Source organism: Dama dama, chromosome 7 (assembly GCF_033118175.1).
Source record: "Dama dama isolate Ldn47 chromosome 7, ASM3311817v1, whole genome shotgun sequence".
Classification (NCBI taxonomy): domain Eukaryota; kingdom Metazoa; phylum Chordata; class Mammalia; order Artiodactyla; family Cervidae; genus Dama; species Dama dama.
This window is the reverse complement of record NC_083687.1, coordinates 13,056,265-13,070,627: the sequence shown is the minus strand read 5'-3', so window position 1 is coordinate 13,070,627 and position 14,363 is coordinate 13,056,265. Positions and strand designations below refer to the sequence as shown.

Genomic DNA, 14,363 nt, shown 5'->3' with positions numbered 1-14,363 from the left:
ACCTTCTCTAATTATAGGACTCCAACTATGAACTCCAAGGCCACTACCAGTTATTCTACACCTGGTATTGCAACCTGGGTTACACACCATGACAGCTCAATCACTCCTTATCCAGCCTTCTCTATACTTCAGTCTCTTCCTCAATAAAGCATGATGAGTACATTACCTTATTACTGACACTCTTTTTAATTATTTCTTCCTGTCACCTGCTTTCAAGTCCCAAAGTTGGCCCTGGTTCAGGAACCCATCTTGGATTATGCACTTACACTCTCTTCCTTCCATTCAACTCTATGAGAATCCAAATCACTTAGTGTTCTTCTAGGTCAGCAAGCTGTGGCTTCTGGAGGCAATTAAATAGCTTTAATCACGAAGTCCACTGTCAAAAAAATCTAAATGATCACTCAAATGTGCCTACTTAACTCGGAGGAGTTTTCCTGAATCTCCCCAACAGCCTTGTTAGCTGTGGAATTCTGGGGTACTCTCCCTCAGACTCCATTATTTTAAAGAAGGAAAACATAATTGGTATAGTTTTCCCTATGAAGTTGCAATTAATAATAATTAAAATGGTCCCTCAAAAAGTTTGTTTACCAGTCCTCACAGGCAATATGCACCAATGTTGGTCTCACATTGCTCTAAGGGTTAACACAGGTGATGTCAAAACTAGGAAACTGCAGCAGCCATAGCAACTATTAACAGCTTTGACACATGCCCATGACACAAGGTTAATAGTCAACATGGACCGATGGAAACAATGTCAACCCATCTATATTAGCACAACCCATCTATATTGACAATGACATCTTAGTCACTAAATTAGGCATCAGGATAAAGCCATCTGTCTCGCCAGGTGGCACACTGGTAAAGAATGCCCACCAACGCAGGAGACACAGGTTTGATCCCTGGGTCAACATCCCCCGGAGAAAGAAATGGCAACCCACTCCAGCATTCTGAAAAATCCCATGGACAGAGAAGCCTGGCAGGCAACAGCCCATGGGGTCGAAGAGTTAAGACACGACTAAGTACACACATAAACCCTGACTGCGTAACAGTTGTACTATTTGCCCAGACGATATGTAAGTTCAGGCAGCACATTTCAGATGGGCATGCCTCAGACATGTAATAAAAAGCTGAAGGACACACAGCACTTCTAGCTGTATGAACACTTGCTCATCACAGTATGCCTAACTTTCTCTAACAAGTTATCTCTAGAAAGGAATCAATTCCCCAGTGTATGTATAATTTACTTTTACTGTAAGGGTATTTTACAACTAGAAAGACAAGTCCTAAACCCTGTTAGTCACATCTGTATTGTTTAGCAGGATGAGGAATGATAAATGAGGAACTTCTTTTTTGCCCTTTTAACAAGGAGACTCACCTCTCAACTGGTTAAGCATTTCATAAGAATAAAGTCATGGACAATGTTTGGCAGATCAGCACTCAAAAAGAAAACTTCCTTTCCTGGAGGATACAGCTGGCCAAGTGAGTAGAGACGGAACCAGAACAAAAAATTTTTTTAAATTTCCTTTCCTGACTATTCCAACTGTCCTCCCCCAGCTTCCACCATCCTGAGAGCTGTTTGACCCTTTCAAAACTATCAGTGTTCACCTACTCCAGTTTTCAAAGTGGGCAGCTTCTATTCCCAACCTCAAACAGCCATACACTGCCAAGTGAAGACTAACCAGGATTGACAGTTAAGTCAACTTCTTATCCCCACTAAACTTTTCATTAGAGCAGTAACACTCCCAACTTCTTAGCCTTTCCACCAGTACTAAAGCTAGACAAGTTATCCTACACTGCTTATTTAGCAATAGGGCTGAAAGAAAATAAAAAATTTGACTGAAATTGGTACAAATTCAGTAAAACACTGTTTTACCTCCAAACAGTTGTGCACTCCACTGCTCCTGTCCTCTAACTTCTACTTTATGATTAAGGTTATTTATACTCATTTCGTCACCTCAGATTCTTTACATTCACTTGTTTTCCACTACTGCTAGGTAAGGGGCTTTTTAAAGTACATGAAATATTTGCCACCTCACTCAAGATCCAAGAGCCTCTCAGAACATTTAAAAGTCCTACAACCAACATCTCTTAAATCATTCTAATCTACGAGTGAATTTATTACTATCTAGTTCAAGGTTTCAACATCCCAATATTGAACAAAGGTCAAGTATTACCTATGCTGTTTTGAGACAGAGCTGGTGTTATGCCTTATCACTGCACCCTACTCCCCATTAAATGCCATCAGTCTGCATGTGGGGAAAGTGTGACATAAAAAGGATTAAATGACAAATCAACATTCCAATTTGTATTTATTTACAAAACACACTTGAGAGTTAACATGGATGGTTTTTCCTAAACTAAAAATAAATTTTCTCATTACAAAAGAAATTCTGGTGCCAAGAGAGCCAGCTGGATTGAGTTAAAAGAAAGTGCCAGCTGCCTAAATTTAAAAGGATGTAGAAATTGTTTTCTGAGGGAGTTCTCTCAAAACTTAGAATGTTTTGTATGTTGATCATTTCCATTCCCCTTTCCAAATGATTGATAGAAACAGCAACCCTACAGCATTCACTAAGTAATTTTCTTCAGTAACTTGCCCCCTTTGCTCCAATTTGAGGTTTGGGGACTTAACAAAAAAAAAAAAAAGCCACTAAAAGAATACTAACGTGCCCCAAATGAAATCTGAGAGTTATACACTGAAATAAAAATGCCAATTCATAAATGAACAGAACTTCAAAAAGAGGGGGAAAGTCACCTACAGCCTACTTTTTCTGGAAGATATAATTTCGCTCTGGAAATAAAGTGAAATATTCTCCATCGCATCTAATCTCCCAACAATGACTAGCAAAGAAGGTAAGTATCAATGTTTCCAGAGGTTTTCACTTCAAGACTAAGTACATACATGTACTAATAGATAAGGCACTATATGGCCACCAACACTTTATGTAAGTAAGAGAACCAAGGGAAAACTTAAAAAAAAAAAAAAAAAGGTAATATTCTACACATGTACTTCATGTGTTAGTCTGGGAAACATTTTGGCTGTTGTCTTGTGCTCCATCCAGGTAGTTAAAAGAACTGGGATACAAAATTATGAAAATACCGTATTATGAATTTCTGCAGTCTCAATAAGCAGTAAGTTGAATAACAAAATTAAGCAGTTAACTAGGTTTATCAAGACAAATTTTCAGTATTTCTTCTCAGAACCTTACAACTATTCTGTATACAGCTGAATTCTTTTGAAGCAGCCAATGAATTTAATAAAGTAGAATGAAGAGAATTTGTGTGAATATATAAAATTGAATCCAACAGTATCAGACTGTTTTGATAAAAATATACTCCAACCCAGTTTTTCTTCAGCTACTTTAATTATAAAGTCTTTCGTGTTCTCAAAAAAAAAAAAAAAAAGAAAGAAAAGAAAACCAAAAGGCAACAGTCTAATACAAAAATATACAACTGGAAGACATTGCCACCAACCAGGTCTGACAACTAAATCACGTTGGGGATTCTGAAAACAAAAGCACATTAATACAAAGTACTAAACCAGTGGTTCTTATATAACCCAGGGATGGAAAAATGAATCAGTAGGCCTGGAAAATACCATTCCTGATAAAGCACTGCAGAAATATGAACCACGACGTGCCAATAAAAAGCAACCAGGACTTTCCACCCAAATATGGGTGAGTCTAACTAAAAAAGGTGGTGATGCCTTCTACTGATCACATTATCTTTTAAGGAACTGTAAAAAACATAGAAATAGTTGGTAAAAGGTATCTATATCTCATAAAATTAAAACTTCTCTTTTTGCTTAAGATATGGAGGTCAAAAGTAACCCACAATGAAATAAGAACCATAGAATTAACTATTCCTGCAAAAATAAAAACTATAATCCTTAGACATGTTCCTTAAGTTATCACCAAGTGTTAACAGTGACCTCTAGTGAACATCTGTTATCATTACATCACAAGTCAGTTTCTGTGACTGCTTTCAGTATAATATTCAACTGAGAATCCAAGACACAACTGGCCAATGGGACTTGTAATTTCAGAAATTAGTTAACTACAGAGAACTTTTTAAAAGCCACAATGTAAATGTAGAATGCAAAGTTTTAATAATTTCTACCTTCTATATTTTTTAACAAGCCATAAAACTGTGCTAAGGCTTCTGGTTAAAGTGATTGCAAATTTGGATCCTAAGGATAAATCAGTTAACTTTATATTGGGTCTGTATTGGCCACTTTGTAGCTATAATCTTTCCTTTTTACAGAAGCCCAATGTAAGACACTGCAAGTTGCATACTGTCAAAAATATTCACGTTCATTATAAGGGCAGTGTAATATTGATGTACTGAATTACTTCCACGAATCAGTAGCTATCTTGCCTTGCTTGATCCCAACAGTTTTTAAGCTCATTATGAAAGGCCAGAAGGCCCAAAGCCTGAGCTCTCAGTAAGTAGGCAGTTTTATAAATGTCTTCTGCCAGCAAGGATCATACTGAACTCCACTGACACCAGTTCTCTGCTGTGATACCCAGGACTCTTCTCCCTTGACACTTTCGTGAAAGGTTAAGAAGGACCACTGGAAATAAACTTGTTTAGGATGAATTTCTTATAAAACATCCTTATAGATTAACACAATGACTTGTCTTTCACGTTAAAGAAAAGTCAGTATAGCACAATTCAAAACTATCTTTAAATAGCACATTTAAGGAAACTAAGCCACAAGACTGTTGCATTATGATTTAATCTAATTGCACAGAAGTTTGTAATTACAACTCCTCTAGATATTTAAGAGGAAGATTATGCATGCCTCCATATTTCAATTCTGCACTGTTACATTTGAACCATGTAGTGAATTTCACATAATGATGGATCAATTTAGAATTCCCATGCAACACCTCAAATTATATAAAATGGAAGCAATTTTTAAAGCTCTGTGGAACATTTTCATGCTAGTGATAAAAGCTTTTTACTGGCAACTTTGGATTATAATGTATCAGGTGGCTATACTTTAAAATGTTGGTCACTGAATAATCATGGACTTTAAACTGGCTTCTGCTCCTAAAAACATATCACTTAGGTGGACACCAGAGAGTCCCTTCACTTCAAAAGCCTCGAATGTTATTTCTTAAAAAATAAGATTTGTGTAACCAACTGCCTTCTGTGGGACAAGAACTATGGTAATAGTGGGTTCAACTATTACAATTATGCTTATATTTTATTTTCAAAAGCACTTTACAAGAAAATATAAGTATGGCTTCCAATAGGAATGTTACACCTGGACTTGGTACCAAGCTCAGATTTTAGTTTTGCAAGGAAAAACAGGCTTTCAGGTTAAACAACAATTTGTAACCAAAACTTTAATCCCAAGGATTCTCACAAAACATATTACAAATGACAGCATGAAAAAAGAATCTTGCACAGTAACTCAGTTCAGCTCTACAATGTACCCTTAAACTGGCAGGACATTTGTTATCTTGAGTATCTCAGATTTCCAAATAAAGAACGTTACAAAGAGCTATGTATTCATATACAGCAATCACAGAAGGAACTTACAACCTAAAGCAAAGGTAAACTAACTTCCTTGAAACTTCTTAGATTCTACACCAACTGGACAACCTTTTGTCCAGTGTGAAGACTAGTGGGATTTTTAAACCTCTAATCTAGTTTAAGGGTGAAGCTTTAATTTTTCCAGCTGGTTTTTGAGTTCACAGCAGTTTAAAAACTGCTTAACTACAGCTGCATACCATATCCCAGCTATGTTGAAAAAAATCTTCCAATTTTTGCCAGTTTTTATTTCCATAATGTTAAACATTGACTTTAGCTGGGCAGGAGTTAAGAGGTTTATTATCAGCCTATGCAAGACTAAAATTCAAAGCAAATTAAATTTTGCTTAAGGGAACATTGTAAAGTAACAATTCTTGATATTACATGCCCCATATGATCCATTTCAAACCATAGAGAATTACACCTTTGTGTCACTGTTCCAACAGACAAACAAATGTGAACAGCTAAAACATTTTAAAAATGCACCAAGCTTATGAAGTCTCAAACAAAACTTGAATTTTCTGTACATACTCCTGTCAAATGAAGTTATTTCCTGTACACCACTCCTCTTGCAAACTTGTCTTCTACTTCCTTTCATTTGACCTAGATCGGCTGAAAAGTAAAAGTTACATCTGTTAACTCAGTTACAGGCAAAACTTAAATCAAAAGATTTTTACAGTAAAGTTATAAACATTTTGTCCTAGTACCTTAAAAGACCTATTTGTTTTTAGTATATTATGTATGCAAGCTCTTAAATGGCTCAGGTCATTAAAGATCTTACCTACGAGACCTAGAGAAAGATCGGGACGGCTTGTGATTTCTCTCCCGGGACAGTGATCTCTCTCTTCTCCTATCTCTAGAAAGGGACCTAAAGTAAGAAGAGAAAGAAAAATAGAGCCATTCAGGATTATACAAGCAATGTCTCAGTAGTTCTTGAAAGCTAAAAGTTCTATATGTTACTTGATTCATCACTAAAGTCAGAGTCTATTGCCATTAACTGAGTCATCTGGGAAACAGCTTACAAATTGCACAAACACTGCCACTTCTGAGAATGTGGCCCCCAAAAGATACTTTACCTGCTCCGGCTGCGGGAGAAGCTTCTCCGTCTTGGAGATCTAAAAGCGGAAAACAGGAAAATTAGGCTAACTGTCAATTAGCATTTATGGCGTGAGGCATTTCCCAACTTTTCAATCTCACTGTTGGGCCCAGTGAATGTGCCGAAGAACTGGCACCCATCGTCCAAAAAATAAAACTTTTTAAAGGAAAACAAAACAAAAAAAGGGCACAGAAGGATTAAGGAACCAAAAGCTCAAGTGAAAAGCAGGTATTCCAATCATGGATTCACTTTAACAAAGAATGCTTCACAGCAGATCTGTCCAATGCAAAACTTCATGTCAAACTAACTTCACTACCCGAACACCACACCAAAATGTAGTCCCACAAGTAGTTCCAAAAACAGTACCATAAACCAGTATTTGGAACCCATGCAAACCTGTAAGTCCATGACAAGACTTAGGTACCAGGTGGATAGTGTAATTTTGTGAAAACGCGCTAGGTGTAAATATTGATGCCATTAAGTGCTACATTAGAACTGCATTTGTGATCGTCACATTTAAGAGTGTGTTTAGACTTATCAAAATTACCTTAGCTTGGCCCACTTCACCCCCAAAATTTAAAAATTTTGAAAACTGTTAGTAAAACCATTTAAAGGTGATAGGATTCAACAAATTTTTGCTAGAAAGGAAAGCTAAATCTGTTAGAGTTATTAAAATTTTTAGTTTGGCATCTCACACATGCAAATAAGTTTCACTTGAAGGTCTAGTTACATTATGAGTTCCCTATCACCCTTAAAAGTTTTATTCAAGCAATATATATGTACGTTACCATTCAATTATGCACAGCCAGCCTTTGATCCAGAAAAAAGAATTACTTTAAGCCGCTTACTCCTTATTTTAACCAGCAGTAAACTGTATAAGCAGGAAAAACTTACTAGTTTTTGGGTTTCAACAAGCTAGAAATGGTGAGGTGAGGCTGCCGGACTGACGGCCAGGAAGAATTTGCTGAAAAGGTTTTGCCAGATGTTGCGTTGGATTTAGTTGGTTGGCGAAGGGGGTGTTGTGGATTTTTCCTGCTTTTTTGTTAGCCGAAGGCTGCTGCTGTAGTTGTTGTGAAGACATTTGGTAAATAAACAGCTGAGCTGATTGGCCAGGAATGTGTGGGCGGTCGAGGTGGCTGCTGCCGATTTGGTTAAGGTTGGAGAGAAGGCTGAGAGAAAACAGCATGCTCGGGAACCAAAGGGCGGTGCAACCTGACGACTGGCCATGCCTGGGTCATGTGAAACGACACCAGCCAAGCTGAATGGGGCGCGCTGGTCACATGACGCTGAAAGGGCTAGTTGACTGGCTAATGCAGACTCAGAGGGTGGTGAGAAGAGACATGATGGTGACTCTGTAACGGGGTTCATTTTTATTAATAGATGGACCAAAAAGCACAAAAAAAAAATGAAAAACAAGCCATCAGTACAACCATCTATTAGCTAACAAATACTCTTTATTATGATGGGCAACAGTGTGTTGTTTTGTTTTTCAAAATAGCAAAAGGGGCAAGATTTTGAACTCCTATCTCCTAGGACTTCACTCACCTGTAAGAGGTAAATTCAGTCCTATAGAAACTATTTTGGAGGTTTGAGGAGATGTGGAGTTAGCATCCAGACAGTATTGCCTGGTCCAAGAATGATGCCATTTTCAATTATAAAAAAAACCTGCATTCTCTCCTATTTGGGTTTGAAGAACAGATGACTGGGATTACTTTAGCCCCCTTTATTGGTCAGTGACTTTAGTTTCAGAATGATTTCTACTTTACCAGTTGTAACAATAAAACAGCTGCCTGTTTGATAAATATTACAATCGTGCTAACAGTAGAAAACACATTTTTGTGAAGAGCTAGAGTTGAATGTTATGTTTGTCATTATGGAGTCAAGAAATGGAAAAAGGCCTAAACTGAAGTATAAGGGAAGACTTGGAAAGATGCAACTAGAAGATGAACTAGAAGACAGATCCAAGATAGAAGTTACTGACTACCAACATGAACAGTGACCTAAAGACAAAAGCCAACACTCAGCACAACTCACATATCCCAAACTACACCCAGCAAACGCTTCATAAAAACCTGATTCTTCAAAGTTAAAACCCACCAACAAACTTTAAGAGAGATACCTGTTCCTATTAGCTACTCCATTACACCAACACCTCTAAACACGCTCTCTCTAAGTACCTGCGTCGAGGTGGAGGACTCCTCCTCCGATAATCATCTCGAGGGCGACGACCCCAAGAAGGAGGTGGGCCACGATTACGACTTCTCTTTTCACCATTCGATAGTTCCACTCTTACTCGGCAGCCACACAGTGTTCTAGGAGGAAAATAAACAGTAAATTCAAAACAGCCAAACTAATTTTGAGAGACATGTATTAAAGGAAAAAAAAAACAAAAACAAAGCCCCCTCTTATAGCTAGCTAGCTTCTTTGCAAAGAATCCAACTGAATGTCTGCAGAATCCTTAATACCAAAGCAAGTTTTAGTTCCTTATCTTTTTCTAGTAAAGAAAACCAACTTCCTTATGTTTTATTGCCGTTAGTCTGATCACTGGGCTCAATGTTAACAATTACAATTTAAGTATGAAAACCTATGGATTCATCCTCCAAGCTAGTTCATCTGAACATCCTGTTTTGACTTCTTCCTTGGGAAGTTGCAGCAAATGTTTACCAATCATAAATACTCTTATTTGTTGGTCTCTCTCCTCCCTAACCCCTCTAAGCAAACAACAGTAAACCGGACAGAAGCATCCTGGACATTTTACATTTTCCTTTCCCTTCAATCATCACACAACAGTTGAAACATAAGAAACTGTAGCTGAGAACAATTAAAAAAGAAAAAAAAAAAAAAAAAAAAAGACCTTTATATTCCACCTACTCATTGGTCCACAACCACTAAGTTTAGATATGTGGACAGTGATTGGGAAGAGGTGGGGGTCCTGGAAAAATGTTTCTGTAATCTGCTCAGATAAATGACCTTTTACATATCAACTCGCAGACCCTTTAATTTTTGGATCTTAATTCTTTTCCTTGGTTTCATGAAACCCAATAGTTTTCAAATGCCAGGAAGAAAAGCAACACACTTGTTCACTGTTAAGACTCAGGTGTTAACTTACCAGCCAGCTAACAGAATATTGTAATGCAAAGGGAAATATTGTTATGTGATGCACTTCTTAAACAAATATTTCCAACATGTATCAAAAAGATAATAGTACAATAAACCCATATAACCATCATCCACTTACAATCTGTGGCCATTAAGAGGGATGATTGATCCACAATTATTTAGACACAATTCAAAGGTGACATGATTGATGCTTTGTGGTGAATTTAGATTAAAATGTTTCAACCACATGAAGTCACACACCCAAGAACTGACCATTAAAATTATTTTCTCCAATGGCCAACTGAATAAAAAAACTTCCTAGATATCTTCACAAATTGTTCACTTTTTTGATTGCCAAAAAAAGGTTTTATGTAAATTTCCAATAACATCAAAGAAGAAACCTAAAAGCCATACATTCTAGAGATTTTAAACATTAAAACACAATAAACTATCATTAATTAAATTAATCGACAAATTACCTCCCATCTAGCTCTCGAACAGCATCAGCTGCATCTCGGGGATCTTCAAATTCAACAAAAGCAAAGCCGGGAGGGTTTCTAGCAACCCACACACTTCGGAGTGGTCCATAATAGCCAAAAGCTCGTTCCAATTCAGTCTTGTTACCATTGTTTCCAAGATTACCTACATAAACTTTACAGTCCAATGGACAGGAATCACGATGCATTTCTGCAATAATAATAATAAAAAATATTATAATCCACTGTGAAAAATAGATTTATTAAAGAACTCAATACTAAATAAAACCCCAAAAGCTAGGACTATCCCAAGTTACCAATAACTGCATAGAAGCCAGAACAAATTGTTGGGGGGGGGGGGGGGGGGGGGTAGGCCGCGGCAGGGAAGAAAACACACCAGACGAACGTTTACCAAAGTAGAAGCTAAGAATTTTACCTATTTCAATTAATTTCATCTAGAAGAGGAGAATCACCTACTCAGAAGCAAATTAAAAAACAAAATGAAACAACTCACTGAAGACAAATCACAAAGAAAAGTGATACTGTGCCTTCACAGGTCAAGTTAACCAGCACTCTTCACAATGCAAGATAAATCTGTTTTTTAGGGGAATTCCCTTGTGGTCCAGTGGCTAAGACTCTGTGCTCCTGATACAGGGTGACTGGGTTCGATCCCTGGTTAGGGAACTAGATCCCACATGCCACAACTAAGACTCTATGCAGCTAAATAAATAAAAATAAATGTTTAAAAAAAAAAAATCTGCTTTTTAAAAATGTACCAAAAAAAAAAAAATGTACCTTACTCTATTCTCAACAGCCAAAAAGTGTCAAGCCAAATATCCAGCAACAGGTAGATAAGCAAAAAGTACTATCCAAATTATTCCGGAATCAAATACCCATAAATGCTACAAATGTGAAATGACCTATCAGAGCATGCTGTTCTAGGTAACAGACACAAAATAGTGCACATATTACGATTCCAAGGATGTGAATTATCCAAAACGGGCAAATTCAGAAACATTTTAGTAGGTACCAAGGGCTTGGGAAGAGAGAATAGGGCAAAAGGTGAATGGATGCTTCGGTATACAGGTCACTTCATTGGGTATAAAAGACGTTCAAACTAGTGAGGTGATAGTACAACAATGTGAACATACTAAATACCTCTGAATTGTGCACTTTAAAACGAAGTTTATGTTAATTCCACCTCAGAGAAAAAAACATTTGCTGCGTAAAATTTTAGCCACCCAAGGGGGCTTACGCTTTTACAAACTTCAAATACTCACACAGTCACTTAAGCAATATCTAATCAACTTATAGGCCAGTTATCAATTGCATAAAAGAGCAGTCTGCCCATGAACTCAGCTCAAGGGCTTGACAATTTTCTTCTCACTCTGGGTTTATCCAATTTAAAGAAACCAGTCCAGACACATCCTATTTGCGTGACCCCACCCTGCACCCAGGAGTTCTGAGGCCAAACCACTGCTGGGGAATGGGTTTTTTCCCCCTTTTCCAGAAACTTTACGGTGACCAATTTCAGGCCCACGCATTAACAGGAAAAGTCACAGAACAATTCAGCTCAAGGAAAGTCGGTTAAGAAAAAAAAGTCATTGGGTACCGACTGTAAAAAGTGAACTCAAGTTAAAAAATAAAAATAAAAATGAAAGTGAGTATAGAAATCAATTCATATGGTTCGAAAGGCTCAGTTTTGATTAGTGACCTGAAGCGAAAAAACGATGAGAAGCTACCTAAGGAAACGTGCTGCCAAAAAAAAAAAAAAAGGCGCCATAAATTGAAAAGCCGCGGCCTGGAGTACAACCGACTACCGAGTCCCCCTTCGCCTCGACTCGGATAATCGCTCTTCCCGGCTCACTGCCTCTCCGTTACCAATATAGGATTAAAAACACCCCCACTTTGAGGCCTGGGTATACCTCAGAGGGGCCGAGAGCCCCCGCCACAGCCCCGAGGTGAACGTCACAAAATGGCGGCACCGTCTCTTTGTCTCAGCCTACCGCCGCCATTGGGCCTATCCCCACTTCGGCCCCTTTAAGGCCCATTTCCCACCTCATTCCTTTGGTAGTCGTTCGCTTACCGAGATCTTGGGTTAGAAATGCGGAGGTCCAAATCCACAGAACCTAGGCTAGGTCTTCTCAGTCCCCTCCCGCCCAGCGTTCCCGGATGCTCTCGCACACCCGGCGTCCACGAAATGGCGGACCACCGCCTTCTCCTCGCCCTTATTTATACGACACACCAGAGTCACATGATTGGATGGGCTCGCCCAATGAGAGGCGGAGAACGCCGTGACGTACTGGCTACAAACGCTGCGAGAATCGCGGTTGCTGAGAGCGCGCTCAGGTCTTGCCGCCTTGTCTGTAGAGGCGGCACGGGGGTGTTCATCTCTGGTCGTTTCAGGCCCGGAGTTCCCTCAGGTGTAATTCCCCAGTTGCTGACTTCCAAGTTATCCTCAGTCCCGTCTCCCTCACCTCCAAGTAGGCGGGGGTTTAAGAACACCTCCGCTGTCACTCTCACTGATAAAACGTTTTGCTCCTAATAAGATTAAAGTATTAAATAATTATTAAAGTATTCACTAATTACTTCATCCTCGTAAGCGGTTAGGCTGGAACTAAGACCATCAGGTTTAAAAAAGTACTTCGGAATTGCTCCCAAGGTCAATGAACATTTGTGATGTCCCACACTTAGAGGAAAGCCCAAGCCTACCTAGAAAGTATGTGGAATTCTGGCTGGCATCTCACGTCTCACCCAAACTGCAGGATTTGACCGAGACGATGGCGCATTATCCCGGACTCCTGAGAAGTTTAATAGCAACGCAAACGCAAATGAGACTGGTCAGGCCATCTGAAAACTATCACATTTAGCAAATAAAAATGGAAGTTCCAGAAGATTGAATTTAAATTCAGGGCTCCCGAACGAGCGCTAGCCTTTCTCCTAGCAAAGGTTGCTGTATTGGCCTGGGGGCAAGGGTGGGGTCCGTGGGTCACTCATACCTTCCTCTGTTTTCTACTTACCCTTAAAAAAAAAAAAAAGAGCCACAAGATTAACTATTGGGAGAGAAATATAGCGACTGTGGCTTCCCAGGTGGCGCTAGTGGTAAAGAACCCGCCTGCTAATGAAATAAAATAGAGGTGGGTTCGATCCCTGGAGGGGGAAGATGCCCTAGAGGAGGACATGGCAACCCACCCACTCCAGTGTTCTTGCCTGGGAAATCCCATGGACAGAGGAGCCCTGCGGGCTACAGCCCAGAGTAGAACTGTAGCGACTTAGCACACGTGTCAGAAAAATCACCAAGAGCCCCTTCCTCAGAACAGTGACTTCAGTTAGGAAGTTTGCCTGGTGTTCCCTATCCGCTTTCACTGGAGTCTGTGTTAGTTGTTCAGTCGTGTCCAACACTTTCGCTACCCCCATGGACTCATGGAGCTCACCAGGATTTTCCAGGCAAGAATACTGGAGTGGGTTGCCATTTCCTCCTCGAAGGAATTTTCCCGACCCAGGGATCCACCCGGGTGTCCCGCTTTGCAAGCAGATTCAGTGGAGTCTGACTTAATGCTAAATCTGCTCTCAAGAGAAATGGTAACAACTTGTATTTTTCCACCGTTACCTGAAAGATATACCAATTATTGTTTTGTTTCTCTCAGGTGTTCTCTTACTGTGGTTCTAAAAGGTTTATCCGTAGTAGGGGGGAAATACAAAGATTTAAGATCACCTGACCTGCCTCTTGAGAAACCTATATGCAGGTCAGGAAGCAACAGTTAGAACTGGACATGGAACAACAGACTGGTTTCAAATAAGAAAAGGAGTACATCAAGGCTGTATATTGTCACCCTGCTTATTTAACTTATATGCAGAGTAAATACATCATGAGAAACGCTGGGCTGGAAGAAGCACAAGCTGGAATCGATTGCAGGGAGAAATATCAATAACCTGAGATATGCAGATGACACCACCCTTATGGCAGAAAGTGAAGAGGAGCTAAAAAGCCTCTTGATGAAAGAGAAAGAGGAGAGTGAAAAAGTTGGCTTAAAGCTCAACATTCAGAAAACTAAGATCATGGCATCTGGTCCCATCACTTCATGGCAAATAGATGGGGAAACAGTGGAAACAGTGGCTGACTTTACTTTTCTGGGCTCCAAAATCACTGCAGA

At 39.2% G+C, this 14,363-nt stretch overlaps 1 protein-coding gene across 1 annotated transcript; it reads right to left on the bottom strand.

Annotated features, from left to right (window-relative positions):
* Nucleotides 1–3,342: 3,342 nt before the first annotated feature.
* On the bottom strand, nucleotides 3,343–12,431 carry SRSF3 (serine and arginine rich splicing factor 3). Its single transcript, XM_061146560.1, has 6 exons — nucleotides 12,296–12,431; nucleotides 10,213–10,420; nucleotides 8,812–8,946; nucleotides 6,615–6,653; nucleotides 6,320–6,406; nucleotides 3,343–6,150 (listed from the first exon to the last, which is right to left on the bottom strand). Exons 2-6 carry the CDS (start codon nucleotides 10,416–10,418, stop codon nucleotides 6,123–6,125), a joined length of 495 nt encoding a protein of 164 aa, XP_061002543.1. The 5' UTR covers nucleotides 10,419–10,420; nucleotides 12,296–12,431; the 3' UTR covers nucleotides 3,343–6,122.
* Nucleotides 12,432–14,363: the final 1,932 nt, after the last annotated feature.

Excerpts from the sequence above, each read along its gene's own strand:
- SRSF3 (XM_061146560.1), bottom strand. The coding sequence starts at position 10,418 with ATGCATCGTGATTCCTGTCCATTGGACTGTAAAGTTTATGTAGGTAAT. Across the intron at positions 6,654-8,811 it reads AGTCCTCCACCTCGACGCAG|ATCTCCAAGACGGAGAAGCT; the intron begins GTACTTAGAGAG and ends TTCCGCTTTTAG. Across the intron at positions 6,151-6,319 it reads TCTTTCTCTAGGTCTCGTAG|CCGATCTAGGTCAAATGAAA; the intron begins GTAAGATCTTTA and ends TTTACTTTTCAG.